General features: G+C 49.9%; 7 protein-coding genes across 8 annotated transcripts; 2 read left to right on the top strand and 5 right to left on the bottom strand.

The window, feature by feature from the left end:
* Positions 1–3,190: 3,190 nt before the first annotated feature.
* On the bottom strand, positions 3,191–5,149 carry LOC117848858 (beta-1,3-galactosyltransferase pvg3). The gene has a single exon (XM_034730426.2). It carries the CDS (start codon positions 4,492–4,494, stop codon positions 3,409–3,411), a length of 1,086 nt encoding a protein of 361 aa, XP_034586317.1. The 5' UTR covers positions 4,495–5,149; the 3' UTR covers positions 3,191–3,408.
* Positions 5,150–5,303: 154 nt separating this feature from the next.
* LOC117848860 (small ribosomal subunit protein RACK1z) lies at positions 5,304–7,599 on the bottom strand. Its single transcript, XM_034730427.2, has 2 exons — positions 6,624–7,599; positions 5,304–5,595 (listed from the first exon to the last, which is right to left on the bottom strand). Exons 1-2 carry the CDS (start codon positions 7,512–7,514, stop codon positions 5,482–5,484), a joined length of 1,005 nt encoding a protein of 334 aa, XP_034586318.1. The 5' UTR covers positions 7,515–7,599; the 3' UTR covers positions 5,304–5,481.
* A 1,422-nt stretch (positions 7,600–9,021) lies between these two features.
* On the top strand, positions 9,022–11,665 carry LOC117848816 (uncharacterized). Its single transcript, XM_034730368.2, has 8 exons — positions 9,022–9,714; positions 9,794–10,041; positions 10,207–10,278; positions 10,376–10,443; positions 10,543–10,675; positions 10,768–10,848; positions 10,979–11,071; positions 11,157–11,665. The coding sequence occupies exons 2-8, from the start codon at positions 9,814–9,816 to the stop codon at positions 11,232–11,234; spliced, it is 753 nt and encodes a 250-aa protein (XP_034586259.1). The 5' UTR covers positions 9,022–9,714; positions 9,794–9,813; the 3' UTR covers positions 11,235–11,665.
* A 271-nt stretch (positions 11,666–11,936) lies between these two features.
* Positions 11,937–17,147, bottom strand: LOC117848814 (sulfhydryl oxidase 1). Of its 2 annotated transcripts, XM_034730366.2 has the most exons (12): positions 16,781–17,146; positions 15,045–15,069; positions 14,876–14,968; positions 14,372–14,553; positions 14,066–14,138; positions 13,892–13,960; positions 13,727–13,800; positions 13,499–13,646; positions 13,227–13,267; positions 12,946–13,092; positions 12,422–12,874; positions 11,937–12,282 (listed from the first exon to the last, which is right to left on the bottom strand). In XM_034730366.2, exons 1-12 carry the CDS (start codon positions 17,014–17,016, stop codon positions 12,261–12,263), a joined length of 1,563 nt encoding a protein of 520 aa, XP_034586257.1. In that variant the 5' UTR covers positions 17,017–17,146; the 3' UTR covers positions 11,937–12,260. The 2 variants fall into 2 exon arrangements, with proteins under 2 accessions (XP_034586257.1, XP_072148784.1); XM_072292683.1 differs by lacking the exon at positions 11,937–12,282 and having other exon boundaries at positions 12,388–12,874; positions 16,781–17,147.
* A 1,731-nt stretch (positions 17,148–18,878) lies between these two features.
* LOC117848815 (uncharacterized) lies at positions 18,879–20,535 on the top strand. Its single transcript, XM_034730367.1, has 2 exons — positions 18,879–19,526; positions 19,610–20,535. Exons 1-2 carry the CDS (start codon positions 18,920–18,922, stop codon positions 20,386–20,388), a joined length of 1,386 nt encoding a protein of 461 aa, XP_034586258.1. The 5' UTR covers positions 18,879–18,919; the 3' UTR covers positions 20,389–20,535.
* Positions 20,492–22,167, bottom strand: LOC117848813 (gallate 1-beta-glucosyltransferase 84A23). Its single transcript, XM_034730365.2, has one exon. The coding sequence runs from the start codon at positions 22,081–22,083 to the stop codon at positions 20,617–20,619; it is 1,467 nt and encodes a 488-aa protein (XP_034586256.2). The 5' UTR covers positions 22,084–22,167; the 3' UTR covers positions 20,492–20,616.
* A 4,576-nt stretch (positions 22,168–26,743) lies between these two features.
* On the bottom strand, positions 26,744–27,690 carry LOC117847797 (uncharacterized). Its single transcript, XM_034729081.2, has one exon. It carries the CDS (start codon positions 27,504–27,506, stop codon positions 26,955–26,957), a length of 552 nt encoding a protein of 183 aa, XP_034584972.1. The 5' UTR covers positions 27,507–27,690; the 3' UTR covers positions 26,744–26,954.

Genomic DNA, 27,690 nt, shown 5'->3' with positions numbered 1-27,690 from the left:
GTATACCTTTGCAGAGTTAAAACCTATTTCAATAGCCGTGTCACGGTATTGGACGAATTATGGCTTGGTCACATAACTAGTTTTTGGGAGGTGTATGGTTTTCATGGCGTGTGTTGGATTTTTGGAAGTGTCCGGCAGTTGTGCCGTGAGCTACCATGGACGGAAAGTCCGGTAGCATTAAAATTTGGATTCTTTGTGTAGAATCAACCCCACTCCTTTTCAACGTGAACCCCTGCATGTGTTAAAAATCTAGCTTTATTGCAAATGAACCTTAGCCTTATCCTTGTTATGACTTGTGCATATTCTTGTTATTCCCCCTCCGTGGGTGTGGTTGGACTTGTTGAGTACGTTTGTACTCACCCTTATTTTGTTGCTTCAGAGGAAGATCCGGACTTCGTTGCCGAGGACATCGAGTAGGTGGTCGCTTCCGCACCTAACGTTGCGTGTGGCGTTGGTCCTTTGCAGGATGCTTCCGCTAGCGTGTAGTCCCGAGTGCTGACTAGCGACAGTGGCTTGGATCGTTACTGATTCGGCGTGGCTTTCACGCCCGCTCCCTCGGGAGATGTACGGTTTATGAACCATCTGTTGAATAAATGTGTTATCAGCCTCCTGGGACTGATATTTGTATCACATTTAGTCTCTACTTATATGGGGACGCTTCAATGCATCATTTAAAGTTTAAAATTTCTCCTTTGAATCATTTTATTGCAAATGCCTGCTAATACCCTGTGCATTTGCACTCGAAATTACTTGTGCAAATGCACTTGAAATTGTGCAAATGCACTTGAATCATTTTTTCACTTAAATCTTTTTTTTTTTGCACTTGAAATTACTTGTGCAAATGCACTTGAAGTTTAAAATTCCTCCTTGGAATCATTTTTTTGCAAAAGCCACAAGGAATGGGCGTGCTTAACTGATCCATCCTGTTTTCATTAATTTATTGCAACTGACTTTGCTATTTACATACGTTCATGGAGAGAAGAGAACCACCGCAACGTGATGAAGGCGGCTAATATGCTGAACACTTGTTGATTTACCTAGTAGCTTACTTTCTTGGCTTTACATCACCGAAAATGGGTGTGGTCCATTAAACATGTATGCGGCGAGGTGACCTTTGCAACAAAATTAACTGTAGTGGTAAAGCATTTGCAACCAAACATCCTATACAAAGGAATTCCAAACTTCAAGCGGTATATTGGTGATTTTTTTCAATTTTACATGAACAGATTGCATATTTGCATATAAGTAAATAGCACGTGTAATCATCTTGTGAAGGGCAGGATTGACCTGTAACCCAGAAGTTTTTAGGCTTTATGAACACAACAAATACAACTAAGAGTGGATAATAAAGATTCAAATGAAGAAAACATAAGGCCAAACAAAGTAAATTAAAGAAAACGTCACCTCCCGTTTGCCACAAATGAGTAGTATCGGACTTGGTTGGACTATTCCAATCCTTTTGGTGTCAAACTTTGATCTTACGGTTCTAGGTTCTCCATGTTTCCAAGGAATTGTGTATTGTAAATGTGCCAAATGTTTTTTACTAAGGAGTCACATGTACTTGATATTATATTAGTGATATATGATAGAGTTAGAGAGGGTCGCTCTTGTAACCAAACAACATAACAAAGAAAACAAAGAAAGCACAGGGTTACAGGCTCATAGGGGCGTCAGCCGAGGTGGCTAGTGTCTATCCAATCGATGAGCAGACCCAAAGATGTAGGTTTTAGCCGAACTTCGTTACGAATTTTTGTGTCTTGCCTCCAAACCAATCGCTTACACTTGTGCACCGATATCACAAATAGCTAGTAGAGCAACTAGGGAGAGACCATGGCTCTCCTTATACCTGATCCATGGTACAATTTTTTTTTGTTTTTTACGAGGATGATGCATAGTACATGTGTCTCTACAAGGTAATAACTCTGGTTTGTTGGAGAGTAATATTTCTCTCCTTATGTTGAAGAGATTATACTAGCTGGCCCCCACTCCGTCCCCGGAGCCCGGAGGTCTCCAATCGTGCGTGACCGCAAGAACATGTGAACCACGCTTCTTCCTACGAGGAAATGAATTTGTGAACCACTCGCAACTGGGTCCGACAGGCTAGCTAGTTTGTTGCTTCCGAGGTCCGTCGGCATGCAAGCGAGTGCTATGGCCAGGGCACGCATACACCTGGCCCTAATACGTTTTCGCTTTTAGGCTTAGCTACACGACACGGGTCGGCATCATCATCAAGGTAATAAGGAAATTAAACATGGATCATGCAACTAATCAATGCGAAGCACATCCGCACATGGCGCGCGGCCCCTGGCCGGATCCCGGAACTCGCCAACACCACCCGGCAACGAGGCCCGCGCCGGGCGGGTGAACCGTGGACGCCGTCACGATCCGCTGGTCGCCGGGAGCATCGGCCGTGTGGGCCTCCCTCCGCTCCGCAGCTACTACATTCCCCCGGGTCTCCCTAGCTAGTCGTAGCGCGCGCCAGCTGTTGGCATTCATGGCGACGCCACGGCCGCGGTCGCCGTCGCCGTCGCCGGCCCCGCCCGCTGCTGCCTCCAGCGCCCGTTTCGTGCTGATCCGCTCGGGGGTGGCGACGAGTGCCGGCGGCCGGAGTGCGTGGCCTCCGTCCGCCGCACTGTAGCTATCGGCTACCGCGGGGGTGACCCAGTTCCGAGGACGTGTGGCTGTATCAGGCCGGCGATCAGAGTGGATGGCTTTACTGGCTGAGACCTTCGATGCAGCGCACGTCTGCCGTACCGTATGCGTGGCTAGCATGAACCTGTGCTGTATGGCGCGGCGGAGCAGCTTGTGGTGGTCTGTCTGAATCTGAATGAAATCGAGCAGCATCATTAGTTGGGCTTCGGAATGGGTAGGATTCGCTTTAGACGGGCTAGGTTGGGCCTCTATTCAGTGGAACTTTAGCTGCTCCTCTATGTACTTAACGGCCCATATGAATTCGCCCCTAGCCAGCCCTCGCTCTCGTTTCCTCCCCTGTCTGCCTGCGTGGCCCTATCATGCACCGTGGGCTGGCTTGACTTTCTGTTCCCGTCAAGTCATGACGTCGCTCTGCTCGGAAATTTTGATCGGAACAGCATCATCAACTGCGTTGCGTCCAGGCAATAGCCGTCCTTCCTTCTTCGAGTCGGCGGCTTACATCAAACAAGACCAACAAACTCGATGAGGCCTCTCAAAAAAAAAAACTCGATGAGGTACTAAATGAAACTCGAAATTGCAAACAATTCCAATTGTGCAATTTTCTATTCTATCAGCATTATTCAGTAACACCAAATGGACACGTAACTGCCGCCACCAACCCTTGACAGCATCCAACGCACGCGCATCCGGCCCGGAGCCCCCACGAGAGCGAACGCCCAAGAACTGAACGAACGGTTCAACGGTCAGCTCAGGGCCTCACGGCCTGCCCGCCGCCGCCGGCGGCGGCAGGTGGTAGAGGTGGCCGGAGCGCGGGAGCCCCGCCGTGGCGTTGAAGTACGCGAGCGTCTCGGCCCACCGCGCGTCGTCCTTGAGCATGTGCACGGCGATTGTGTCCGGGACGAAGCCGTGCCGGAAGCAGCTGTCCGGCGAGGCGCCCTTGTAGTTGTACATCCTCGGCGCGGCGTCGTACCGGTTCTTGGCCCTGCCGGCGAGGTTGAACCACCGCCCTGTCCACATGTCCTCGGGCCCGTCCTGCTCCCGCCGGGCGAGATCCGAGCCGGACACCCACCGCACCAGGTCCCACGACAGCGCGTACCCCATCCCGGACATGAAGGGCGGGAACGGGTAGAAGTTCTCGCGGTCGCACGGCATCTGGAGGCCGAAGTAGGCGTCCTCGCGGGACGCGCCGCGCAGCGACGCCGCCAGCGCCGGCAGGCGCAGGTACGTGTCGTCGTCGGCCTTCATCACGTAGTCGTACGGCGGGCGGCGGCCGCCGGCGCCGGCGTCGAAGGCGCGGGCCACGGTGGAGAAGAAGGTGTACGTCTTGCCGTTGTCCATGTTCTCGGCGCAGTCGAGCACGATGATGTCGCCGTAGCGCATGATCTCCAGCGCCACGAACACCGCGTCGTCCGGGGACGTCACGTTGCAGAAGACGAACCGGACGTCCACGCGGCCGGCGAGGGACGGGTGCTCCCGGACCTGGAGCGAGTAGACGGCCCGCAGCAGGTGCCGCCGCTCGTACTTGGCCGGCAGCGTCTGGATGCCGATGAGGATGCGCACGTCGCCGTCGTCGTCGTCCGGCGCCGGTGCCGGCGCCCCTGCAGCCTCAGCGGCGGCGGCAGCCTTGGCCGGTGGTGACGCGACAGCGGCGGCGTCCGTGCCGGGGCGGCTGCAGCTGCCTGCGAAGAAGGCCTGGATGCGGAACTCGTTGGGGTGGACGATGAAGACGGTGAACGCGAGGAAGCCGGCGCCGAGGAGGATGAGGAGGAGGTGGCGGCCGGAGAGGGGGGAGCCGGCTCCCGTAAGCCCGAGCTGCTTGAACAAGGAGGAAGGCGACGACATGGCGATAGCCGATAGCAACTGGAACACGATTAGCCGGTGATGTCGCTCGTGTTTAGAGAACAAATCGAAGCGTCGCAGTTGCTACGAAGCTGAGAACGAATATGAGGTCATTTGAGCTGAATAATTGAGCCGGTTCAGAGGACGACCTGGTCCTGATCTCCGATTGGTCGATGGGGCAGTTGCGCGGGGAGCTTTGGAAATCCTACATAAGAGGGGTGATTAAGCATTGGGCTTGACATTTCCCAACATTGGACTTGATGGAAATTGGATTGGGGAAGATTAGGTGTGGGTCTGTGGGATGAGCAATGTCTTCCTCATGGCCTCATGGCTACTTTATCCAAGTATCCAACAGAAGACACCGATGCTGTTAGTCTGGTCGATTATTCGCGGCCGCAATGCATAATCTGATATGTCATGGCAACATGGTAAAGCTAGGAGGAATTGGGCATCCAATCAGCACGAGGAACTTGTATAGGGAATCAGGCAGCCATAACGAGATTCAATATTTCGATCAATCCATCTATACAACCTTGCTTACAAAACACTCGAAATGATAAAGTCCACGAACGCTCATGAATCTAAGATTCTACTCATTTGCAAAGCACTACCAGCAACAACCACAGACTGCCAGGGAAGAATTTAGTGCACGTTGAAAGAGCCAACGATTTGTAAAACAAAACACAAGCAAAATTACTACCAACATGCACTGCGGGTATCGGAGAAGCATTGCATATCAACAACTCAAAACGCAAGCATCACCATTTGTATGACCAAAATATAACACACCAACGCGGAAGCTAACACAGCCATGGTGCAAAATAGATTCTTCCATAGTACGATTAGCTCATTAACAAAGCTAAGCATAAATAGTTGGGCGACTGGAAAGTACGAAACAGACAATATAGCTCACGACAGTCAAAAACTTGACGAACATTACAATGTTTTGCCGAACAAGACTCCCTAAACCTTCCAAGAGGCCTTCACCATCTAGCCTGCATAGCCGAACCCAGAGATCTTCCAGACCCTGATAGATCCATCGGTGTAGCCAGTGTAGAGGGTGCTTCCATCCGCGCTCCAGCTCAAGCTTGTGCAGTACAGGATCTAAAACAAGGGCACCAGAAACAGTCAGATATGAAAATCATTGTCGCAATAAGATATTTGGCATCATCGTGTTAAATAGAGTTAGCCTATAGGATAATGCTTAGTTTCATGCAAACCAGAGTGCAGTCCCTGTAACAGGAATTTCTACAAGATTTAAGTCCAAAAATACAAGGGAGGAAAATCTACATCAAGTAAACACTCAACTGCTGAGAACAGGATTCAACAGAAACTAATATGCACAAAGACTAACAAGGACAGGAAACAAATAATATGACAACAATCAGTGACAGTAAATACATAGAAGGCTTGGTTTAGTGTGCAATTGAAGATAAATATGACCTAAGTTAAGAGCCTCATGGGTTGTGTCCACTGAAAACTATGTAGTAGATGTCATATACAAACAAATGGTTTCCCAAACACTACACAGTTGCATGACTAAACAGTATCTCAATGTGCTATCAGAGCACAGCAGAGAGATGAGGCATAACAATCATATTATAATGCATAGCAGAAGCGATGGACCAGATGAGGTTAGAAACTCACAGGAGATATAGTATAAGCAGCTCCTATTAAACTCACTACTATGAGATAAGCATAAAGAGCATATTACAAAGCTAAGTCAAAACTAAAGACTATTTGAGGCCATACTCAGAATAACAGATTGGATAACAAGACTAATTGTAAGATAAAACAAATGGAAAATAGATAGTAGGGCATAATTTAACAGATAAAACAACTGTGCCACACCACAGGCATAATTTTATCATGGATTACTAATTCTGCACATCAACAATAATTCTACACCGGAGTATGATATCTGTTGGATCAGTGATATCAATGAACAATAAGGTAGGCATCCAGACAACACACGCTACCATTCAGGTAACACAATACTACTGCAATCCACATTTCCACAACCACAAGAATTATGAAATGTTAGCCTCAATATTCCAACGGAATCAAGCAATAAACAGACTACAATACAATTTAACAAGCAGGGTAACCAGACAGAAAGGAGGAAGACATACCTGGTTCTTGGAGATCTGGATGTCGGGCTTGAGGTCCTGCACGACGTGCTTCGACTCAAGGTCCCAGATCTTGACAGAGTCCTGGGTAGCAGCACAGAGCCAGTAGCGGTTGGGCGAGAAGCAGAGTGAGTGGATGATGGAGCCTGCGTCCAGTGAGTACAGCCTCTTCCCCTCAGTCAAATCCCACAGCAGAGTATAGCCGTCCTTCCCGCCGGAGGCGCACAGGGACCCGTCAGGGCTCACGGCGACGGCGTTGACATAGCCGCCGTGGCCATCGAGGGTGCAGCGCAGCTTGCAGTTGGTAAGGTTCCAGACCTTGACGGTGCGGTCCCAGGAGCCGGAGACAATAGTGGGCGCGAAGGTGTTGGGTGAGAACCTGACGCAGGAGACCCAGCCGTTGTGGCCCTCGCCGCCGCCGAGGTCGCCGCCAATGGTGTACTTGCACTCACCGAGGGTGTTCCAGAGCTTGATGGTCTTGTCGCGGGACGCGGAGACGATCTGGCGGTTGTCGACGGAGAAGGCGACGGAGATGACGTCCTTCTCGTGGCCGACGAAGCGGCGGGTGGTGAGGCCGGTGGAGAGATCCCAGAGGCGGAGCTCGCCGTCCCAGGAGCCGGACAGCGCGAACTGACCGTCGGAGCTGAGGACGACGTCCTGGACGAAGTGGGAGTGGCCGGTGAGGCGGCGGAAGGGGACGCCGTAGTCGGCGGCCGCGCCGGAGTCCGGGGTGGAGTGGACCGGGTTGGTCAGGTCCCACACCAGCACGGACTTGTCGCGGGAGGACGAGACGATGAACGGCGAGTTGTCGATCGGGGTCGCGATCGCCGTCACCTCTCCGTTGTGGCCGCGCATCGTGCCCACAAGGGAGAGCGACTCCTGCCCGCTGGCCATGGTCGCCGAGGAGGTTGGGGCTGCGAGGGTAGGGGTGGTGGCGGCGGCGGCGGCGGCGGCGCGAGAGAGGGATAGGAGGGGAAAGGAGCGGAAGCAGGAGGTGGAGGCCTTTATAGTCGGGAGGAGTTGGGCTAGGGTTTTGCGGGTTGGAGATTCGGCGCTGGAGTGCTGGATGGAAGATCGGGACCGTTGGATAGGATGTGGGATCGTCAGGGTGAATGTCTTTTGTTTCTTTTCTTTTTCTCTTTGCCATTTTCTCTTTGAAATTTCTCATTGCCAAATATGAACGGTATTAAAAACTTGAAGTATTTTTCGGAAAAAAAATTGAAGTGTTGTTCCTCAAATTAAGGAATTCTTTAGCGGCATTTGGTAATTGGTTGGTGATTGTGGAGCACTCTTTTTTATGTGTTAAAAAGTCATGATAAACAGAACTTTCACTCCTCGTATACCCACCATTAAGGATGGGGTACTCTGAACCCGCGAAACAATATGGCATGAAGAGGTGTTGGAAGGAGCGATGTGGCGCGGAGATGCTCATGAGAGTGACATCACAAGTAACGTCGTATCCTCCCTAATTGCTCATAGGCATGACATGGCATGGCATGATGAGGGAAGAGGGAGATGAAACTAGACGATAGCGTAATAGCGTAACGGCTGCGATCACGTGAGGGAGTATCAGAACTTGGGCCTAGGCAGGGGAACGGGTTTTTGCCCCACGTCTCGGCTTAAAATTCTGTCATTTGTGTGAAAAAAGATATTCCGTTAAATATTTTTATTTAAAAAAAATAAATGATATAAATAAGTTATTACGTGCCGTTTGTGACATCGACACGGTCTACTACGTGAAACTTTGACCAATTATTTTATAAAAATATATTGTTTCCAGTAACCGTAATTAAATATATCGATAATACCTTTTACGGTGACTCTAGTAACGTCGATCGTGTATTGTCAATTTTTTAAAGCCATTTTATAATGACGGGCAAAGTTAAAAAGAAAGTGTAACCGGTAGAAATCTTAAAATATCCATGTTTCAAACGGGGTGTTTGGATACTAGGTGCTAAAGTTTAGCAGTGTCACATCGGATGTTCGGATGCTAATTAAAAGGACTAAACATGAGCTAATTATAAAAATAATTGCAGAACCCCTATGCTAATTCGCGAAACGAATCTATTAAGCCTAATAAATCCATCATTAGCAAATGGTTACTGTAGCACCACATTGTCAAATCATGGACTAATTAGGCTCAATAGATTCGTCTCGCGAATTTGACTCCATCTGGTGCAATTAGTTTTGTAATTAGTCTATATTTAATACTTCTAATTAGTATTCAAATATCCGATGTGACGTGTGGCCGTTGTATCAAACACCCCCGAAGTATTAAACACCAAATCGTGAGACATGCAGAATAACTATTCCAGAGGGGAAAAAATGGTATCATCACGGTGGGAGATTCCACGCATCTGCAACAAGTCATGGAGACGTGTACGAAAGTTGAGACTGGATATCAGGGCCCTAACCAGAATCCATCATGCAACACCTTTCCTCACCTGTCAACTTCCCCACTCCCAAACCAGAATCTCAAAATTCAATTTCGTGAATCGTGACAAACGAACGAGGATATCAGTCTATCATGAACACGGGCAACAGGGCAACGCAGCTTTGCCGTCACACCATAACAAAGCTAGTTAAGTAGTTTCCTTGACCTAAAGGGTCAGCTGCTTGCTCCGAAAAATATGGTATAACTTCAGAATTCAAGTTTTTCTCCCCTGCAATTGTGCTCAACCACTTGCTTAAGTTCTAGTGGAAAAGAATAGCTTTCTTGGGTCAATAAGCAACATTTTGTTTGGTTCGAATTTTGCCGATGCCTTGTTCTCTGAATGCACTAACAATCAAGCATGTCAGAGCATAAGATGTTTCAGAAGCAAGCAAAGACCAATGATAACAAGGGACGCCTACTCCATCTCTTGCTTCTCTGTACCATCCTCTCAGTTCTTCAGATATCCAAACCCTTCGTTGCAAGCATTCTCCTCTAGCTTGCTGCCCCTTTTGCCTCTTGATCGTTCTTAACCTCTGTTCTCTCCTCGACTCCTCCTCTGTCTGTTGAACTAGCTTTAGAGTAACCATACATGCATATGACAGATATCCAGCAAAATCTCGTGCGTTAACTAACTTTTTTGTTACGATTTTTCAATAGCAGGTAATGATTGTTTCCGTTATTCCCATTGATTCGATTGAAGAAACGTGCATTTCGGTTTCATCGTTCTTGTGCTTCGAAGGTCATCTCTGGCGTCCAGGGATGGCGGATCATTTTGAGGTAATGGCGGGCCGATTGCTCACGGATTCGACTCTTCAGTCTGCCATTAATGAAGCCTCTGCTCTGCCTTCTTCCGCAACGACTGCGTGTGATGCGGCTGCTGAAGATGGCAGGGCAACGAGTGGCGTCTTGGTAGAATGCAGAATCTGCCAGGAGGAGGAGGATGAGGCCTACATGGAGGCGCCTTGCTCCTGCAAGGGCAGCTTGAAGGTAAAACGCAGCATCACGCTAATCCTACTTCGTTTCACGGTTTCAGCGATTCTTTTCAGAGGAATAAGTTTTCAGCAATATGAAACATGTTAGAATGTAGAATTGAACAGCTTTGTTCTGAAAGAGCAAAGTATTGCTTGTGTTAAATAGATGTTTTTATTGCAGTACGCTCATCGCAAATGCATTCAGAGATGGTGTGATGAGAAGGGAGACACCATATGTGAGATCTGCTTGCAGGTAAAATTATTCACCAGTCACCTAGTACCCAGGTATTTCCAAACAACTTTGCACATAAACAACTGATGGATATATCTAACAATTCATGATCACGCAGCAATTTACACCAAACTACACTACCTCTTCAAAGCTGTTTCAGCATGGAAGAAACACGATTTTCTTCAGGTACCTCAAAGAACTTTACTTGTTACCACAAGGACAAAATGCATTTGAATCTGATCTGTGATCAGTTGTGTATGACCTAATACTCAATCTCAATTGCAGCGCTCCTGGTTACATTCAAGCACGCCCCATGCTGAACGCGGACCAAACTTCTGCTACATCAACAAGCTACGAGTATGGCCACCAAACTTCCACTCCTACCGGCGTAATCTGCTGTCGCATAATTGCTATAACCGTGAGTAGTAGTGCCGGTGAAAGATGCATACCATACCTTCTGTTCTTCCCACAGCTGGATGTACAGTAACATTCTGAAACATCCAACTCCAGTTGATGGTCCTCTTGGTCCTCCATGACGCCCTCTCGGTTCTCCTCGGCGACCAAGGCGCTTATACCGTCGCCATGCTCACCGTAAGGCTCTGCAATCTGATCAAGCACCGACACACATATGTTCTGCTTGCTAGATTACCTTGTTGCAGCAATGCATGTCCAACCTGATTAACCTAGCACAAATCATGGTTTTTTTACAAAAAAAAAACAGCTGCTGATGCTTAGAACTGCGGGAGTCGTCATACCGGTCTACATCATACTCGTAGCGGTTACCGAACTGCTTCACCGACGCAGGCAGCGGCAGGTTTGTCTGAAAACCTTTCAGAAGATCACACTGCAAAATCGTGCATGAAGTTTCAGGTAGAAATGATGAAAGCGTGACGATGCAGGTTGTGCACGACCAGATTCCGGGACCTGCAGGAGCCGAGAGCACACAGCCGCAGCAGCATGTCATCAGCATCCAGTAGGCTGTGCTGGCAAAGGAAGGTATTGATCCTTCAACGAACTGAACGAAGGATTGAGCTTCAGATGTAATTTGCCTGCGGAATTTGGGAAGATATTTGACTCTACAGCTTTGCAACTGTACATAGTAGGAAACTTGGCTGCTGTCAGCAGCTTTGCATAGAAACCATTGTACGTGGTGACTACTGACTAGTGAAACTCTCTTCAAATGAAGATGAAGTGGGCTTCCTGTGCATATAACAATATGATGTAGTAGCTGAGAATGATTTATCAAGAAGATGCTCAGAAAAATGGAAAGAAAACTGAAGCGGGAATGATTTAGGTGGTCCGCGAGAGAATGAGCATATCAGCAAGAAAGCGGCTTGGTGAGGTGGTCCGCGAGAGGTCGGGCACTAGAATGGCAAGTCTGAATTCTGAAGAAAAAATACGCTGGTAATCGAGATGTCGATAGGTAGTCTTTAAAACATAAGTTTCAGTCATCAATACATATTTCACACGTGTGAATCTTGTAACTTTCAAGGCGAGTTTATTCATAGTACCATTTACATACGGTTACGGTTAAATGATTTAGGACACTCGGGTACTTTCTCGAGAGAAAATATATTACACGTATTCACCAGTACTACTGCACGACACGTTCGGTAACACTGTCAATCTGTCATAGCCCTTTCTGTGCACAAGAGCTTTCAGTTCATGATAAGTCACGCTGGACCAAAATTTTAATTTTAGTTTTCACTCATTACTTTGGTATAAAATTACATTAGTCCCCAGAGAAAGGTATTCAAAAGGCTACATGGTAAGTACAGAGCTTAAAACGTTGAACCTATAGAACTGTTTACTGTTGCAACAAAGTTCACGTCGTTGCACAAAACAATCACGGGACTCAGGCACGAGTAAATCTTCGCACTTCTGTATGTTTTTCATCTTTTGAGTGGGTACTTGCCAAGATAACCCGCCCAGTAAATATACATTCACGGAGGCTCCTCCTGATGCAGACATGCAGTATAGGGTTTGCAAGTGGTGCACTATTTTCAGTTCCAGTTCTTTCTTTGCCTGTCAAATCAACAAAGGAGACAAAAAAATCCTAATCACTTCTCTATGAAATGAACCTACGAAGAACATATTAGCATTGGCATCCTACAGACCTAAAATGTTTAGTCAAATTTTCTTTAAAGAACGTAAATGGTAGTACTTTCTGTTCTTCTGCTGGGTCCTCCAGAAGCAAGCCAGTGCCCCAAATGTACAGCTAGCAACAGCGACACCCAGGGCAGCTCCGATTGGGACTGTTGCAGTGCTGGAAGCGGAAGAATCATCAGAAATTGAGCCTACTTGCTTCGTTACTTGAAGATGAGAATCCATGGAGGTCTCCCTGTAGGAAGATACAAGTTTCTTCCCATAGTAGCCAACCAAGAAATGGAACACTTCATCCTCGTCCCACTCAACCTGCGTGGCTCCATCAGCAGTCCTACTTGAAGAACGGTAGCACGATGGGCAGAGCTGCTTTGGAGGCCAGATAACCTTAGGAAATGAAGGATCAGCAGTGTCTAAATCCTTTTCTTCTTTCATCAACCTCTCATTAACTTTGTTATGTGCTCTCCATAGCCAGAGGGTGAGGTCACGGGCAGATTTGAAGGGGACTGATACACTGCAGGTGAAGGTAACAATTAGGCATGCAGTAGATTTAGTGGCAATACAACCAAAGTGGGTTTTCCAAACCTTGAACACATTTCGTAGAAGTGCTTGCGGCATTCCTCACAGATGAAGAAATTGTGGATGAAATCACAAATTGATGTAAATGTTGATTGGCTCTCTCCATCTCCACTTCGGACAGTTAGTGAATGCAGCAAAACCCATAGACCACAGCTGATACAAAAAAAGAAGTTAATTTCACATGATATTCAGTTTCTCAATGAACTATTAAAATGAATCTGAAGAATAGTAAACAAATTTTGTTCCCATGGAAAAGCTTAGATATAAATATGGAGAGCAGGCATCACCTAAATCCTCTCGTTTCTTTTTTACTTCCACGGCAGAACATCTGCAACATGGGTACACAGATATAAGAAACGTAAACTCAAACTAATAAAGATTGGAAGGAAGATATCTAAATTCCTAAAACATTCAAAGCAAATAGTTGTAGCCAAAAGCAATTGAAGGGCTCGAATGAAGTACATGGACTGGGAAATTTAAGTGCTATTGCAGGAAAGCAACCAAAAAAAATCACTTTACAAGCAGACCAATAATTCACAAGATAATATAGAAGGCGTACCCAATATCCACGTGGCACCCCCTCTCCACAGATGTTGTCTCCTGTAACACTTGTTAATAATGTAGAACTCTCTTGTGAACTTAATGATTGGTTTGTATGCCAGTGATCATCAAAGTTAATAAGTACGTTGGCAGATCCCCTTCGACACCTAAGCAGTCAACCAAAAATGTATGATACAGGATAGCTTTGCATATGTACTAGTATAATCTCACAAGATCACCTCTATACCTCTTGGATGGATGATGAGACACCAAAATTTGTAAAAACCTAATGAGTGAGTCACGAGTCTCTGGTTTGATCATCTACAGTTTGCAGGTAACCTTAGCAATAGTCATAAAATGATGAGGAGCAAACAACACATTAAATTGTCAATTTTGATAATTTGACTCAAACCTTGAGCTCCAAAATTATCTGCCATGCATGAGCTGTTGCTTCCTCAACATCATAAATTGCTCGAACAATCTATTAAAATTGATTACATAGTAAATAATGGTTCATAAGGACTGAACCATTGTGTATAAACAAGACCCCAAGCAAATTGACTAGACAACCCAGTTTTAACCGCACCTGTTCAGGATCTGAAGCATTTTTTGGGAGAGCACTTTCATTCTCATACCTTTTGTCATCTAAATTGAAAGAGCTGCAAAAAAAAAGACGATTGTATCAATAAAAAATGAAATGCGCATATAATGGTTACATGCTTACATCAGACCAAATCCTAAAGGCGTTTGACTAACAGTATTAGGCCGAAACCAACCCACCAACACACTTCCAACTAAACACAGGTAATAAAATACAAAGACAATACAAACAGCTTATGATTCCACATGAAATTGTGAATTTATGATCTAAAGCGAATAGACAGCAACTTACCTTCCCATCTTCTTATTTATCCATTTAAGTAAACGCTCTGCTGTTCTTCCATCATCAATTAATTCTAATTCACTATTCTCTTGCTTCGGTTTCCACTGTGGGGAATTAAATTTTGCTGGTGGACCCCACACTAGGAAAGGATAATGATCAACAGAGAATTTATTGCAAAGATCCAGATTCACCTGTGCTGTCGAACAATCAAAAGAAATAAGGCACTACTGCATGCCAATGCAAACCACAACATGATGTATTAACAGGTTATCATTATTTAGCATTTGACCTTCCAAAAGAACACTGGAACTAAACTATGAAATTAGGAGCTATGCTCCATAAGAGAGAACCCATTCCACATAGGGAAACAAAAGGCCAAATTATTCACTAATAATTCTATAGGTAATGTCATTACCAGTTAAAGGTGAGACTGGATCACAGAAAATCCCTTCCAAAGTGTGTTGTCTAGATTAAAGAAATTGGTAAAAATCATCATCCTTCACTGGAGCGTACCTTTGATGCGCAATCAACCCGTGCCATCACAATAATCCCTGGATGCGCAGCATCTGGACCATTGAAAAGTTTTGCAACCTTCTCATAGTGAGGCTGCATATGAAGAAGGAATCGAGATCAGTAGGAGTTGCATTTCAGATCATAATAGAGTATACTGCAGGTTACATACCTTGTAGTTTCTGCAGGCTGGACACCTGATCAAACATGTCATGCATTCCAGTTAGTAGCAATAAACAAGACAGGTTGGAATGACATAAGCAGGAAATTGATGGAGTAAGAAACTTGAAAAAGTTTATTGCCATAAAAAGTAAGCAACACACTGCAGTCATCGGTCAATCAAAAAACTACTGGATGATGTTGGCGCACTCTTCATCAATAAGAAAGCTACAAGTTCAGGTATGGCAATCAGCAGTCTAGAATTTTATCCAAGTGCAGAAAGTCTTTCGCTAAGTAGAAATTTAAGGATACAGGGAATTAGATACTCAATTGACATCACTGTGATTAATGTCTTCTAAATAAAACATGACAAATAAACTATAACATTGCTCACAAAAACTTCAAAAATTCCAGAGCAGCTTGGCAGGTAACATATAGATTGTAGATTTAGGAACAGGACATAACAAGTTTCAGATCGTTCGAATGTTTGACACACATTATAGAGTCAATGAAATAATCATTTTGACTATTTAGCAGTTTGACAGTGATATCGGCTAAGTGCAGCTTCAGAAAGAAACATAATGATCAGTGGCGGAACTGAGGGGAGGGGGGGGGGGCATGGCCTCCCCTAACAAAAAAACAAAACATCAAGTAGTAATATTTCTTTTTTTCTCTATAGGCAGCTTCGCTTTGTTCTTACTCTACTAGTTTCAACTGCAACTACAGAGCGCGTATTTTCTGCAATGAAATTGGCTAAGACTAGACTACAAAACAAAATAGAAGATGGATTTTTAAGAGATTGCTTGCTACTCTATATTGAGAGAGAGATTGCAATGAAGGTCACGACAGATTCGATTATTGATGATTTCAATATCGTGAAGAATCGCGCAGTCAAATAAAAATGAATAAGTATATTGATCACTTTTGCAAACTATTCGCTTTTGTGTATTGCCATTGCATAATAACTACTATAGTCATGACTAGCTATTGTGTGCTTGTGTGGACAACGAAAAATTGGGGCAAATTGTTAAATACTTGAACCGGTAAATGTTTGTCTGCCCCCCCCCCCCCCCCCCCCCCCTTTAACTTTCTCTCCAGTTCCGCCACTGATAATGATGCAGTAAGACTTCACATCTGCTACAGGTTTATAGCGCAGTATATTTGGAAATCGCATAGTGTGAGGAAATTTAACATTTAGTTTCATTACTAAGTGTAGCCAACAGCCATATTAGGCAAAGCTATATCCTGGAAGAAGTACTGAAGTAATTACTGCCATAGTTGAGGAAGCGTAAGCATGGAGGAACGACTGTCATAAAGTCCCTATTGCCCTTTAGCAGATGGTGGTAGAGATCTATTTCGTACGTTTTCACTCTTTTGAGAACTTTTGACTTCATATTTGCACTTGCAGCTCATAAGTCTCAAATAGTACAAGTGAAGCACACTACTCGAATAGTCGAATTGAATCACACATACATCCCACACGATAGGCCTAAAACCACCAAAGCAAACCTAGCATACTTGAAAGCCACAAACACTAGATCGGGCTACCTTGAGACGTTGCCCACAGGCGAGACGAACTAATCATTTCGATCTCGAGACCGTATTCGATCGAGCACACCACACGGTCTCAACTTCCACCCGTTTTGCAATTCAGAAACTAACGCCACCGATCGAGTCGAACGAACCCAGCCGCATCGATTAAACGGGAACAAAAAAAAACGAACAAATCAAGTCAGACGAGGGGCCGACCAGTGGGCGAAGAACTCGACGACCGCGAACGACTCCGGCGAGGCCTGGAGGAAGGCGGTGAAGTTGCCGGCGTCGAGGTCCACGGCGGCGTCGCCGTGGGCGCCGCCGGCCCCGCCCGCGCCCTCGACGCCGAGCGACCGGAGCGCGTCCGCCCCGCGCGGCGCTGCGCCGAGGAAGGCGGCGAGGAGAACGAGTATGAGGCGCGCCACCGCACCGGCCGCCGCGGTGGCCGCCATGGATCGTGGCGGGCTCGGATCTCTCGGTTGCCCGGGCGGGATTTGGTGATCCGTTTCGGACACCTGCCCCACCTCGCCGAGTCCTCCCTCCCGGCAGGACCGCAGGACTAGGACTAGCAGGCTGGGTTTTAGAACGATTTTTTTTTCTCGCCCCTTTGAGAAAAGCTTTTGCGCAGTTACGCCTCCATTTTTGTGTGTGTAATTATGCAGTTCAGTCCCTTGTTTATGCTTGATTTTAAAGCTAAGCTGGGATAGGCGCACCGTGGCTGCAACAGCATTCGTTGGCCGACATGTGGGTCCCAATGGACGTCGAGGGAAGTCATGGCCCACGGGCAGCGTGTCGAGATGGGTGGACCGTGGACCTGAGGATTTTGGTGTTGGGTTCGGTGCGACGCTACGCAACGCCTTTTGCAAGGTCAAACCGTGCGAGGGAGACAGGCGCGCCACGCAGCACCTTGTTTTGCTTGCCGTTGCCATATCAGATCCTCTTGCTCTGCTGCCTTGAATTGTGAAAGGGCACGCTACTAGTACCAACGAAGATTCCACCCGATACTAATGTATCTAAGAAATGTATCTAAGGGTCTATAGTGCCGGGTGAAGTCTCCTCCTGATACTAAAAAGCTCTCTCCGACTCCTCATCTCTCTCACTTATTTCCCCACCATACACCTTATCCTTATCTCCCCACCGGCCACGCACTATCTCTCCTACCTCTCTCCTTCCTTTCTCACTGCCACCACCTCTCGGCGTTGCTACCGCCGCCTCTCAGGGTCGTGCCGAAGCCGCGCGCCACCGGCCTCCGCGCTAGAGGGCCGCGTACCGCCAACCTCCGGGTCGTCGTTGGCCGCGCGTGCACCGCTCTCCACACCCCTAACCGTGCTCCCCCGGCCTTCGAGCCGCTGGGCACATGCCACCGGCCTCCACTCCGAAGGCCCGCACGCCCCCGCCTTTGGCGAGGAGCTACCACCAGGCTGCCTGCATGAGGGGCCGTTGCCGCTACCCCCGTCGGGGACCGAGCCGGGGCTCTCGGAGGCTTGGAGGCGCGACGCTCGGAGGCTAGGAGCACGGCGGCTGGGAGAGGCGGCGAATTGGAGGTGCGGGGTCGGGTATGGCGCGGCGGTGGAACGGCGTGTAACATGACAAAAAAGGAAAATGAGAAAAGAAGATGAGAAAAGAAAAGAAAAAGAAAAAGTCTCAGCCACGCGTGATGTGGAAGATAATTCAGTACCAGGATCAACCGGTACCGAAGGCTCCCTTTTTAGTACCGGTTATTTTACCTGTACAAAGAACCCCTTATTACCCTGAACTAATAAGTGGCCTCTCGTGGCAGAACCCCTTATTACCCTGAACTAATAAGTGGCCTCTCGTGCCATTGCTGCAACCATGTACGTCAATCATTCTGCTTTCTAACTTTCCTGTTTTCTTTGGATAAGAGCACATTTGTTCATCATTGCATTTTTGGAAAAAAAAATGCTCGTACAAGTTCATTAACAAACACCATCCATGAGCGACAGAGTGCTTATTGCCATGCTAGCAAGTTCAGCAAATTCAGGCCAAGTGAAGAAAAATGAGTCAAATACTCTTCGACAAGTAAACACACTGATGCTAACTAATTTGGACAAGATATTACGTAATTCATGGAAACCCATATCATCATATGGCAATTACTAACTATAGCAGGGACTAATCGCGCAGCCAAAGCAAAGGTGCGTCTCCATTCCTGCCGCCGCCGGGAACATGCTTACCTCTTTTGCACTGCTCCTCCTCCTCCTCCAACTGGACACGTGAGCGAGGACATAGATGACCAAGCTCCGGTGGCATGCACCATGCAGTCCGATCGACCAGTATAAATGGGCGTGCCATTCAGCAGAACAGAGCACACCAGCCAGCTCAACCAGCACAGCAATGGCGGCGGTGGCGAAATGGGCTCTCCTGCTCCTCCTAGGCCTCGCACTCCTCGCACCGGCTGCGCAAGCTGCCGATAACAAGGACAAAGATAAAGAGAAGGATAAGGAAAAAGACAAAGACAAAGATAAAGATAAAGATAAGGACAAGGACAAGTCTCCGCCGCCGCCACCGCCGTACCATCCGCCGCCGCCACCACCGTACCATCCTCCGCCACCCCCACCGCGTGTGCCATCTCCCCCGCCACCGATCGTTTCATACTCGCCTCCACCTGTCGTGTCGTCTCCACCGCCACCGTTGCCTTCGTCACCTCCTCCGCCCGTCGTCTCGTCGCCGCCACCACCGGTGCCTTCGTCACCTCCTCCTCCCGTCGTCTCGTCGCCACCACCACCGTTGCCTCAGTCACCGCCTCCGCCGGTCGTCGTCTCGTCTCCACCACCACCACTGCCTTCGTCACCACCCGTGCCCGTGCCATCTCCACCGACCAGCAACGTGGTCTACTGCAAGAACACCACGGGGTACCCCACCTGCACGGCGCCGGCGACCTGCCCGAAGAAGTGCCCGCAGTCGTGCCACATGAACTGCGACACCTGCAAGCCCGTCTGCGGTAAGCAGCGCATGGACAGGAAACACGCACAAGATCGTGTTCATCGATACATACTGTGATTGTGATTACGCTGTGCTGTGCAGATTGCAACCTGCCCGGCGCGGTGTGCGAGGACCCGCGCTTCATCGGCGGCGACGGCAACACATTCTACTTCCACGGCCGCCGGGACCGGGACTTCTGCCTGCTCTCCGACGTCAACCTCCACATCAACGGCCACTTCATCGGCAGCCATGTCCCAGGCGCCAGGAGGGACCCGACCTGGGTGCAGGCCATTGCCGTGCAGTTCTCGGGGCACCGCCTCTACGTCGGCGCGCGCAAGACCGCCGCGTGGGACGACGACACCGACCGCCTCGCCATCGTTTACGACGGCGCGCCCGTCGAGGTCCAGGGCGTCGCGAACGTCAGGTGGGAGGCGCCCTCCTCTCCCCTATCCGTGACGCGGACCAAGGCGGCCAACGGCGTCCTGGTGGAGCTCGCCGGGGTGTTCAAGATCACGGTGATCGCGGTGCCCATCACGGAGGAGGACTCGATGGTCCACAGCTACGGGCTCCGCGACGGCGACTGCCTCGCGCACCTGGACCTGGCCTTCAGGTTCTACTCGCTCACCGACGACGTGCACGGCGTGCTGGGGCAGACGTACAGGAGCAGCTACGTGAACCGGCTCGACGTCGCGGCGAGGATGCCGGTCATGGGGGGCGAGAGGGACTTCGCCGCATCGGGCCTGTTCGCCACCGACTGCCCCGTCGCCCGCTTCGCGCACGGCCGCCGTGCCGATGCGCTCGCCGTTGCCTCCGACGAGCTGATGACCAGCGTCAAGTGCTCAGCCGGCCTCGACGGCGTTGGAGTGGTGTGCAAGAAGTAAGACAGACCACGCGCGCGCTCGTGCGCCGTGTAGCAGAGAAATAATCAGTGTGCACGTACGCACATAAAAATGATAGTGGGTTCAATAAGCTACTCCATGAACGTACCGTGGAAAGATTCTTATTGCACAATCTTTTTCACGATTCCATTTTGACCAAGTCATCGCAACAATCTGAACTGCCAAGTGCCAACGACACTAACTTGACAGGTACTAGAACTTACAGACATCTCACGGAATAACATCGATCGAATTCAAATGCTTAGCTATGTTTCCAGACGAGCTAATCCTGCTCCCACCTCGAGATCCTTTTCCATGAGACCGTCGTATATCTTCAACGAAAGCCTGGAGGTTCCGGTCCGAGGACCCGCCATCGGCAACAGACGCTGTCGCTTCCTCTTTCCACGCCGTCGCCCTCATCCGGAACGCCGCCGCCTCCGGCCCGCTCATCACCTCGTCGACGCACGCACGGAGGGCGTCCCGCGTCACCGGCGCGGGCAGCTGGACGCCGACCTTGTACTCGTCCACCAGCATCTTGGCGTTGGTGAACTGGTCGGACCACCACGGGTACCCGACCATGGGCACACCGGCAGCGAGCGCCTCCGCGACCGAGTTCCACCCGCAGTGCGTCACGAAACACCCGACGGCGTCGTGGCCGAGTACGCGCCCCTGCGGGCACCACGCGACAACTTTTCCCTTGCCGCTGATGGCCGCGAGCGCGTCCTCCGGGAGGAGCTCGCGGCTGTCGTCGCGCACCACCCACAGGAACGGCCTGCCGGTGCCGACCAGGCCCTCCGCCACGGCCAGCATCTCGCCGCGCCCGATGTTCACGAGGCTGCCGAACGCCACGTACACCACGGAACGCGGCGGCTGCGCGTCCAGCCACGCCACGCAGCCGTCGTCGTCTGCCACTGCAGCGAGATCGTCGTCGTCGCCGTCGCCGTCGCGGCGGTCGTCGTGCTCCAGGAGCGGACCGACCGGCGTCACCGGCACGTGGGAGCGAAGCGCGTCGATGGCCGACCGCTCGAGCCCGTAGAAGGTGTTGACGAGCACCCAGGAGACCGTCTTCTTCCCGATCCCCCCGAGCTGAGCCCGGAGCATGTCGCCCCACAGGTTCCGCGCGTACTCGGGGCGCACCATGTGCGGCAGCTCGTCCGCGGCTACCGTCGGCAGGCCGGGCACGGCCACCGGCTTGTCGGGGTCGGCGTCGGAGGGGAAGGCCTCGGGGAAGCTGTAGAAGTTGTAGTACAGCGACAGCACGGCGCAGGACTGGATCCACAGCATCGCGCACGGGATTCCCATGCCCGAGGTCACGTCCAGCGCCCACGGCACGAAGGGGTTGTTCACGACGCACGCCACGGGCCGCCCCGCCCCGGCCTGGCGCCGGATGAGGCAGGCCAGCGCCGAGGGCCCCGCGTCCGCGACGTGCCGCAGCATGTCGGTGGGGTCCTGGTAGCGGCGCGGGTCGTCCGGTGCGTCGCGCCGCCGCAGGTACTCGAACCGGAGCCGGCCACGCCCGGCGCCGGCGCCGACGCACGAGCCGTCGTCGGGCAGGGCGCGGAGGCCGGCGTGGCGGAACGTGGTGAAGGTGACGAGGAGGTCCCTGGCGGCGAGGCGGGCGCCGAGGCGGAGGAGCGGGTTGACGTGGCCCTGGAGAGGGAAGGACACGAGGAGGACGTGAGGCTGCTGCGACGGCATGCCTGCCTCTTGGCTCGTGATGTAAACAAGAGATTTTGATGTAATGTCTGCTCCTCCCTTGGCAACAAAGATCGCGGTGGCTGTTGTTTCGTATGAAGGAACACACGGCATGGTTGATGGGAGGAGCCCTATATATAAGGAGCGAGGCGTTGATGCCCTGTGCGTTTATCGGCGCCGCGAGACATGACAGCACGCTGCCCCAGCAGGTACTGTTGATGCGTGTTTAAAATGGCCGCGAGAGCAGCTCGAGTTCTCCGTGCATTGCACATTTGGGGAGTCAACAAACATCAAGGATTCGTTGATTGTGTCGGCCAACTCTTTTCGTACGTACTGTATTTCAGCTAGGAAAATCAGCATTTGTCTGACAATGTGATTTTCAACGATTGAAATCTTCTTACTTGTTATTGTGGTGCATGACTCCACCGTGTTCTGTGCTACATTTGCTGTTACAACGTTTGAGGAATTTATGCAGCACTAAGTAATAGGCCAGCAAACCATGTGCATCTCAAAACTATATGCTAAATTCTAAAATGTTTTGTTTTATTCCATTATCGGAAAAAAAAACAGTACCATACGATACCATACTAATGCTAGCAGGCGGCTGGATCGGATTGAACTACAACGATTTATCGGGAAAAAAAAGTAGCATGCCCTTCTTACTGACGGGGTGTTCGGGAACACTAAACTTTAGCACCTCACATCGGATGTTTGATACTAATTAGAAGTATTAAACATAGTCTAATTACAAAACTAATTGCACATATGGAGTCTAATTCGCGAGACGAATCTATTAAGCCTAATTAGTTCATGATTTGACAATATGGTGCTACAGTAACCATTTGCTAATGATGGATTAATTAGCCTTAATAGATTCGTCTCGTGAATTAGACTCCATCTGTGCAAGTAGTTTTGTAATTAGCTCATATTTAGTCCTTCTAATTAACATCCGAATATCCGATGTGACCCTGCTAAAGTTTAGCACCTCGTATCTAAATACCCCCTAAATGTGGGCGGCTGGATGGTGATCGAACTTGCTACCCTAATGCCAGAGGGAGTGCCAATGCAAGAAACGTCGTCGGTCACTCTTCATCTGTTTTTCATATTGCGCACGAGGGAAACACGATCGAATTCATTATTCATGCTTCATGCACCACCAGACGATCACGTCACGAGCCAAACAATCAAACAAGAAGGTCCAAGGGCGACCGGGGAGTTCACAGTGCTTTAACCCCAGTTTCGTCCTCCTGCACTTCCATCTCGCATTTTTCTCTGTCGTAGGGACGGGGAGTTCACAGTGCTTTTGATAATTGGACTCTGCAGACCCGACTGATGAGTAAGCACGAACTACTCGCCCCCGTATTTTAGCGCAAACGTGTCGGGCGTCATATAGTACGTCCACACACAGTACTACTGCAAGGGCTAACGCGTAGAGTACGGGTATGCATGGAGGTGAAGGATCTCTCACCGTCCTCCCGGGATGTGGATAAGGGCGGGCGGGGGTGCAGGGGAACTAGCAAACCCCACGGGCACCTTTTGCAGGAAACCCTTTGATGGTGCTGGGCTGCTGCTGGCCGTGCAGCGCAGGCGTGCGGTCGTGTCAATTCAACTGTGCGTGCCGCGAAGACTGGCCTCTCCTCTGGTGCTTTCCACTTGCCCGTTTCAGCCTTTCAGGAAGGTCGTGGATCTGCATGCGAGCTCATGGTCAGTTGCCCACTGCTGCTGCTGGGTGCCCCAGCTAGGGTGACACAAAAGGCCGCACCGGTGGTGTCCGACGTGTGCGCGCGAGCTCGAGCCAAGTGCGCTCAGAACAGGGGACGGCGGCACCGCATCTCGACACGTCATAGACCACCAATCGTCCGACATAGTGGGGACTTCCCTCGATCCCTTTTGATTTGATGATTTCCACCAATGGTGACGGACGTGTTCGCCATTACGCGCTGTCTCGTGTGCATCTGGCCATCTGCGGTGCCCCGATTCAGTATGTTTCTTTCCTGATCCCCTGTTTCCCCATTGAGACGGATGACCTTGACCGACCTTTTTCTTGATTGATCTGCAGCATGGTCTGCTTTTCTTTAGGCGAATGTGATAACGTCGGGCGATAGTTGCCCCCCGACGAGGACAACATCTGGGGTCGCTTATTTGCCCAACGTTTTTTTTAAAAAAAAATTGCGCAACGTTTGTGGGTACTTAATTCACTGGGCCGTCATCCTGAAGTGTGGGGACGGCGCTTCTTTTACCGCCGCTACCGGGCCACCGACCGGCCCAGACGAAACACAGCAAAGCCGCGGCTCGTTCACGACGCAATCCCACCAGGCAGGCCCCTCTGGCTCGCCGCATAGGCCAGCAGCATCCCAGGCTACCCCAGCGGCCCAGCGGGAGGAGGAGAGGGGGCTGCGCTCCTGCGCCATCGCGCGCCGGGGTCACGGGAGCCGGCGGAACTGTGGAGAGGATGGTGCATGAGTGCATCCCCCGGCCGTCCGGCCCCGCCAAAGCGTCGGCACCTCGCAAGCTGCATCTCCCCACGGGGGTCGTCGCATGGCCTCGGCATGTTTGCGGGTGCCACGTTCATCGGGCCTCGCCGAAGCCGGGTCGCCGCGGGAGAGTGGAACGCACGGGCGGGGCGTGTCGGCGTGACAAAAACTCGGCTCGAGCACCTGACCTTGCGAGTTTCGTGCTCTTCTCGCTTCGGCCTAACCGTGTCGCGCCCGCGCGCGTTCGGACTCTTCCGACGCGGTGCACGCTAGTAGTATTTACCATCTCGACGAGTCAACCATACATGTGTGCCGTGCCGAGACCGAGCTGCTCGTGCGGGCACGTACTCCGCTACGCGCGCACGTAGACGATTCCACCGTGTCGGTCCGCGCCAGCGGCATGCGCGCTCACGCCACGTCTCCTGCCTGCCTGGCTGCCTCTCAGCCAGTCAGCCGTATAGGACCAGGTGACGGGGCTCCATATCGGCGTCATGCCACGTGTGTGTACTACGTTTACCGCCACCATTGTAGCGACGACGGCGTAGACCGGGAGCGACTGAACACGCAGAGAGCGCGTCCTGTTCGACGACTTCTTTTTTTTTGCATTCGCGGCAAAATTCAGGGAAGGGTCACGAATTTTTAACGGGCTAATTTCTCGCTGGCAAGAATGCTTTCCTTCGCCTTACGAACGACGCTTTCCTCTGCTGGCAGATTTTGGGTTTGCTTTCTTCATCGAGTAAGTAGTAGTACTCCCAGTTAGGCCAGCCTACCTTGCTTTCACCCGTCGGTCTACTACTCCCCCACTTTACCCTGTTTTGAGGGACATCATGGTATCTTTCTGCGCAAACAAGATCCCGGTTCAAACCACACCTGATGCCAATGGAACCTGACACTGACAGCGACCGATCCCTCTGTTACTCCGTTTCGGTGCGTTGTCTGAATCCGAAGATCACCTGCTTCTAGGTAAGCTTATACTACCGAATAACGCCGGTCTCTTCTCTGTAAGGTGGTCTAATATTGTGCTCCATCCGATCATGAATATGACCATTAAGATTAGTACGGTCTTTGTATGACACTTTGATTAATACTCCCGCCGTTCCAAATTATAAGTCGTTTTAGTTTTTCTAGATTTATATACTTTGTTATGCACGTAGATATATTCTATATGCATAATAATATCTATGCATCTAGAAAAGCCAAAACGACATATAATTTGGGACGGAGGAAGTACTGTCTATGTAAATATATTCTCTCGAATAGAAAGACCTAGGATGCGTGTTTCTTTTTGAGGAAATGCATGCATGTTTTATTATGAATAAATTAACACCAAGTTTATAGTCCAAACAAATGGACAAAATTTAAAAGATTTGATTTTGGACTAACTTAATTAACTTATATCTGGGATATACATCATCTTTTGAACGTCTTTCTCTGATTACGCTTGTAAGCAACGTTTGATATCATTATTACAAGCTTTTCTTTATTTGTATCATTGTATGTCCTGACCGACCGTATAATATTAACATATTATCCACGCGCCTCTAAAATCTATCCCATTTATATTGCCATGTTTGTCTATGGACTGCGCTCTCCGGTTCCGAAATAGTGAAACTTAAAAGGATTTGGTTTCGGTAATTGGAGGTCTATAAAATACAACTTCAACTAATTACGTTTTATTATAACACACTTACTATAACATGTAATTTATAATGTTATGAAAAAAAATCAAGACGAATCTACTTGCAAATTTAACATAAATGTTTACCTTTGGTGCTCATAGGAGGTATTGATTGGTAAAGTCTTTTTAAGGAAAAATAAATGCATAAATAGCATAAAACGCTATTTGTGTAAGCAACACTTATATATGAATAATAATTATTTCTGAAAAAGTTAAGTAGAAGTACCCCGATTGCTTCTATTACTGTTGAAAAAAGTTATATAAATATCACTACAAAAGTTTGTAGTTATCAAAGTGACATTGTTCGTTCGCCGTTCAGTGTTACTAAGCAAGAAAGGTATCAAGTTTAGGCTTGTTGTAATAGGTGCAACAACTTGTGACGCCCAATTTGAACGGTACAAAGTGTGGAACCAATCTCCTCTTCTCCTGAAGACTTTTGCTCATTCAACTGATCATCCCACGCTAAACTGGAGAATGTGGAATGATAGACAACTGCACAAGAGACCACAGATAAACAACTGAAAAGTCTGACCTAGTATATGTATTTTCTCTATTCACAAAAAACGTGGGCTGTACAATTTACTTGCTTCACATTACATATCTTTTGGAACTTGAGTTCAACACTTCAAGTCTTCAACCGAATGCTCAAAAAATGAAGCTGAAAAGAGAAGCATGTGCTTAAATCACATATCAAAAAAGCTCCGCCGATCGCCAGGCACGTCTCAGGCTCTCGACGACAGGTAATTCTCCTCGTGTATGGTCTCCAGCGTCGGCCTCCTCGACCGCGCATTGCTGAGCCGGTGCTTCAGCGCGCCGAGCTCCGCGGCCGCCGCGTCGTCGTCCACCACCATCTGCTCGAGCCGCATCCTCGGCGCCTCCTCCGCGGCCGCGGCCACCTCCGCTGCGGGCGGTGGCGGCGCCGCGACGGCGGCGTGGTCCGACGACACCTTGGCGGACGACCGGCGCGCCTCCCTGGCGGCCGCGGCGGCCAGGCGCGCCGCGTCCGCCGCCGCCAGCGGCGTGCCCAGGCGCTTCATCGGGAACGCGGCGTACGCGCCGCCGAGCTCCAGCTCCTCGTCGGCCGGCAGCGCGGCCAGGCGCGCCCCGACGCGCGCGGCGCGCGCGTCGACGAGGAAGTGGCCCGGCGCGTCCAGCATCAGCTCGGCCGCCGTCGCCGGGAGCGAAACCTGCCTCACGCCGCCGTCGGGGAGGATCACCCTCGCGCACCTCCCGCCCGGCGCCTTGGCCAGCGTGCACGACAGGTAGTTGCCCATGGTGGCCGAGAGAACCGCTAGCTGATCACCGGAGCACCAAAGAATCCGAACCAATCAGGATGAAGAAACCAGCTGCGGGTTGAAGCACTCGCAATCCTACTGTGAGACGAGATTGGTGAGCCGATGAGGTTGTAGTAGTTTGGTCTTGCGCCCTGGCGGCCCTGGGCGGGGACGCCGCGGGTTA

Source organism: Setaria viridis, chromosome 3 (genome assembly GCF_005286985.2).
Source record: "Setaria viridis chromosome 3, Setaria_viridis_v4.0, whole genome shotgun sequence".
Classification (NCBI taxonomy): domain Eukaryota; kingdom Viridiplantae; phylum Streptophyta; class Magnoliopsida; order Poales; family Poaceae; genus Setaria; species Setaria viridis.
Note: the sequence above shows the minus strand (reverse complement) of the source record. Positions and strands in the feature narration are given on the sequence as shown.

Coding starts and splice junctions, on each gene's coding strand:
- LOC117848858 (XM_034730426.2), bottom strand. CDS start 4,494: ATGTCGTCGCCTTCCTCCTTGTTCAAGCAGCTCGGGCTTACGGGAGCC.
- LOC117848860 (XM_034730427.2), bottom strand. CDS start 7,514: ATGGCCAGCGGGCAGGAGTCGCTCTCCCTTGTGGGCACGATGCGCGGC. Junction 5,596..6,623: donor TCCAGATCTCCAAGAACCAG/GTATGTCTTCCT, acceptor CCCTTGTTTTAG/ATCCTGTACTGCACAAGCTT.
- LOC117848816 (XM_034730368.2), top strand. CDS start 9,814: ATGGCGGATCATTTTGAGGTAATGGCGGGCCGATTGCTCACGGATTCG. Junction 10,279..10,375: donor TATGTGAGATCTGCTTGCAG/GTAAAATTATTC, acceptor ATGATCACGCAG/CAATTTACACCAAACTACAC. Junction 10,444..10,542: donor AGAAACACGATTTTCTTCAG/GTACCTCAAAGA, acceptor TCTCAATTGCAG/CGCTCCTGGTTACATTCAAG.
- LOC117848814 (XM_072292683.1), bottom strand. CDS start 17,016: ATGGCGGCCACCGCGGCGGCCGGTGCGGTGGCGCGCCTCATACTCGTT. Junction 14,969..15,044: donor CAGCCTGCAGAAACTACAAG/GTATGTAACCTG, acceptor CTTCATATGCAG/CCTCACTATGAGAAGGTTGC. Junction 13,961..14,065: donor ATGCTTCAGATCCTGAACAG/GTGCGGTTAAAA, acceptor CAATTTTAATAG/ATTGTTCGAGCAATTTATGA.
- LOC117848815 (XM_034730367.1), top strand. CDS start 18,920: ATGGCGGCGGTGGCGAAATGGGCTCTCCTGCTCCTCCTAGGCCTCGCA. Junction 19,527..19,609: donor CACCTGCAAGCCCGTCTGCG/GTAAGCAGCGCA, acceptor TGTGCTGTGCAG/ATTGCAACCTGCCCGGCGCG.
- LOC117848813 (XM_034730365.2), bottom strand. CDS start 22,083: ATGCCGTCGCAGCAGCCTCACGTCCTCCTCGTGTCCTTCCCTCTCCAG.
- LOC117847797 (XM_034729081.2), bottom strand. CDS start 27,506: ATGGGCAACTACCTGTCGTGCACGCTGGCCAAGGCGCCGGGCGGGAGG.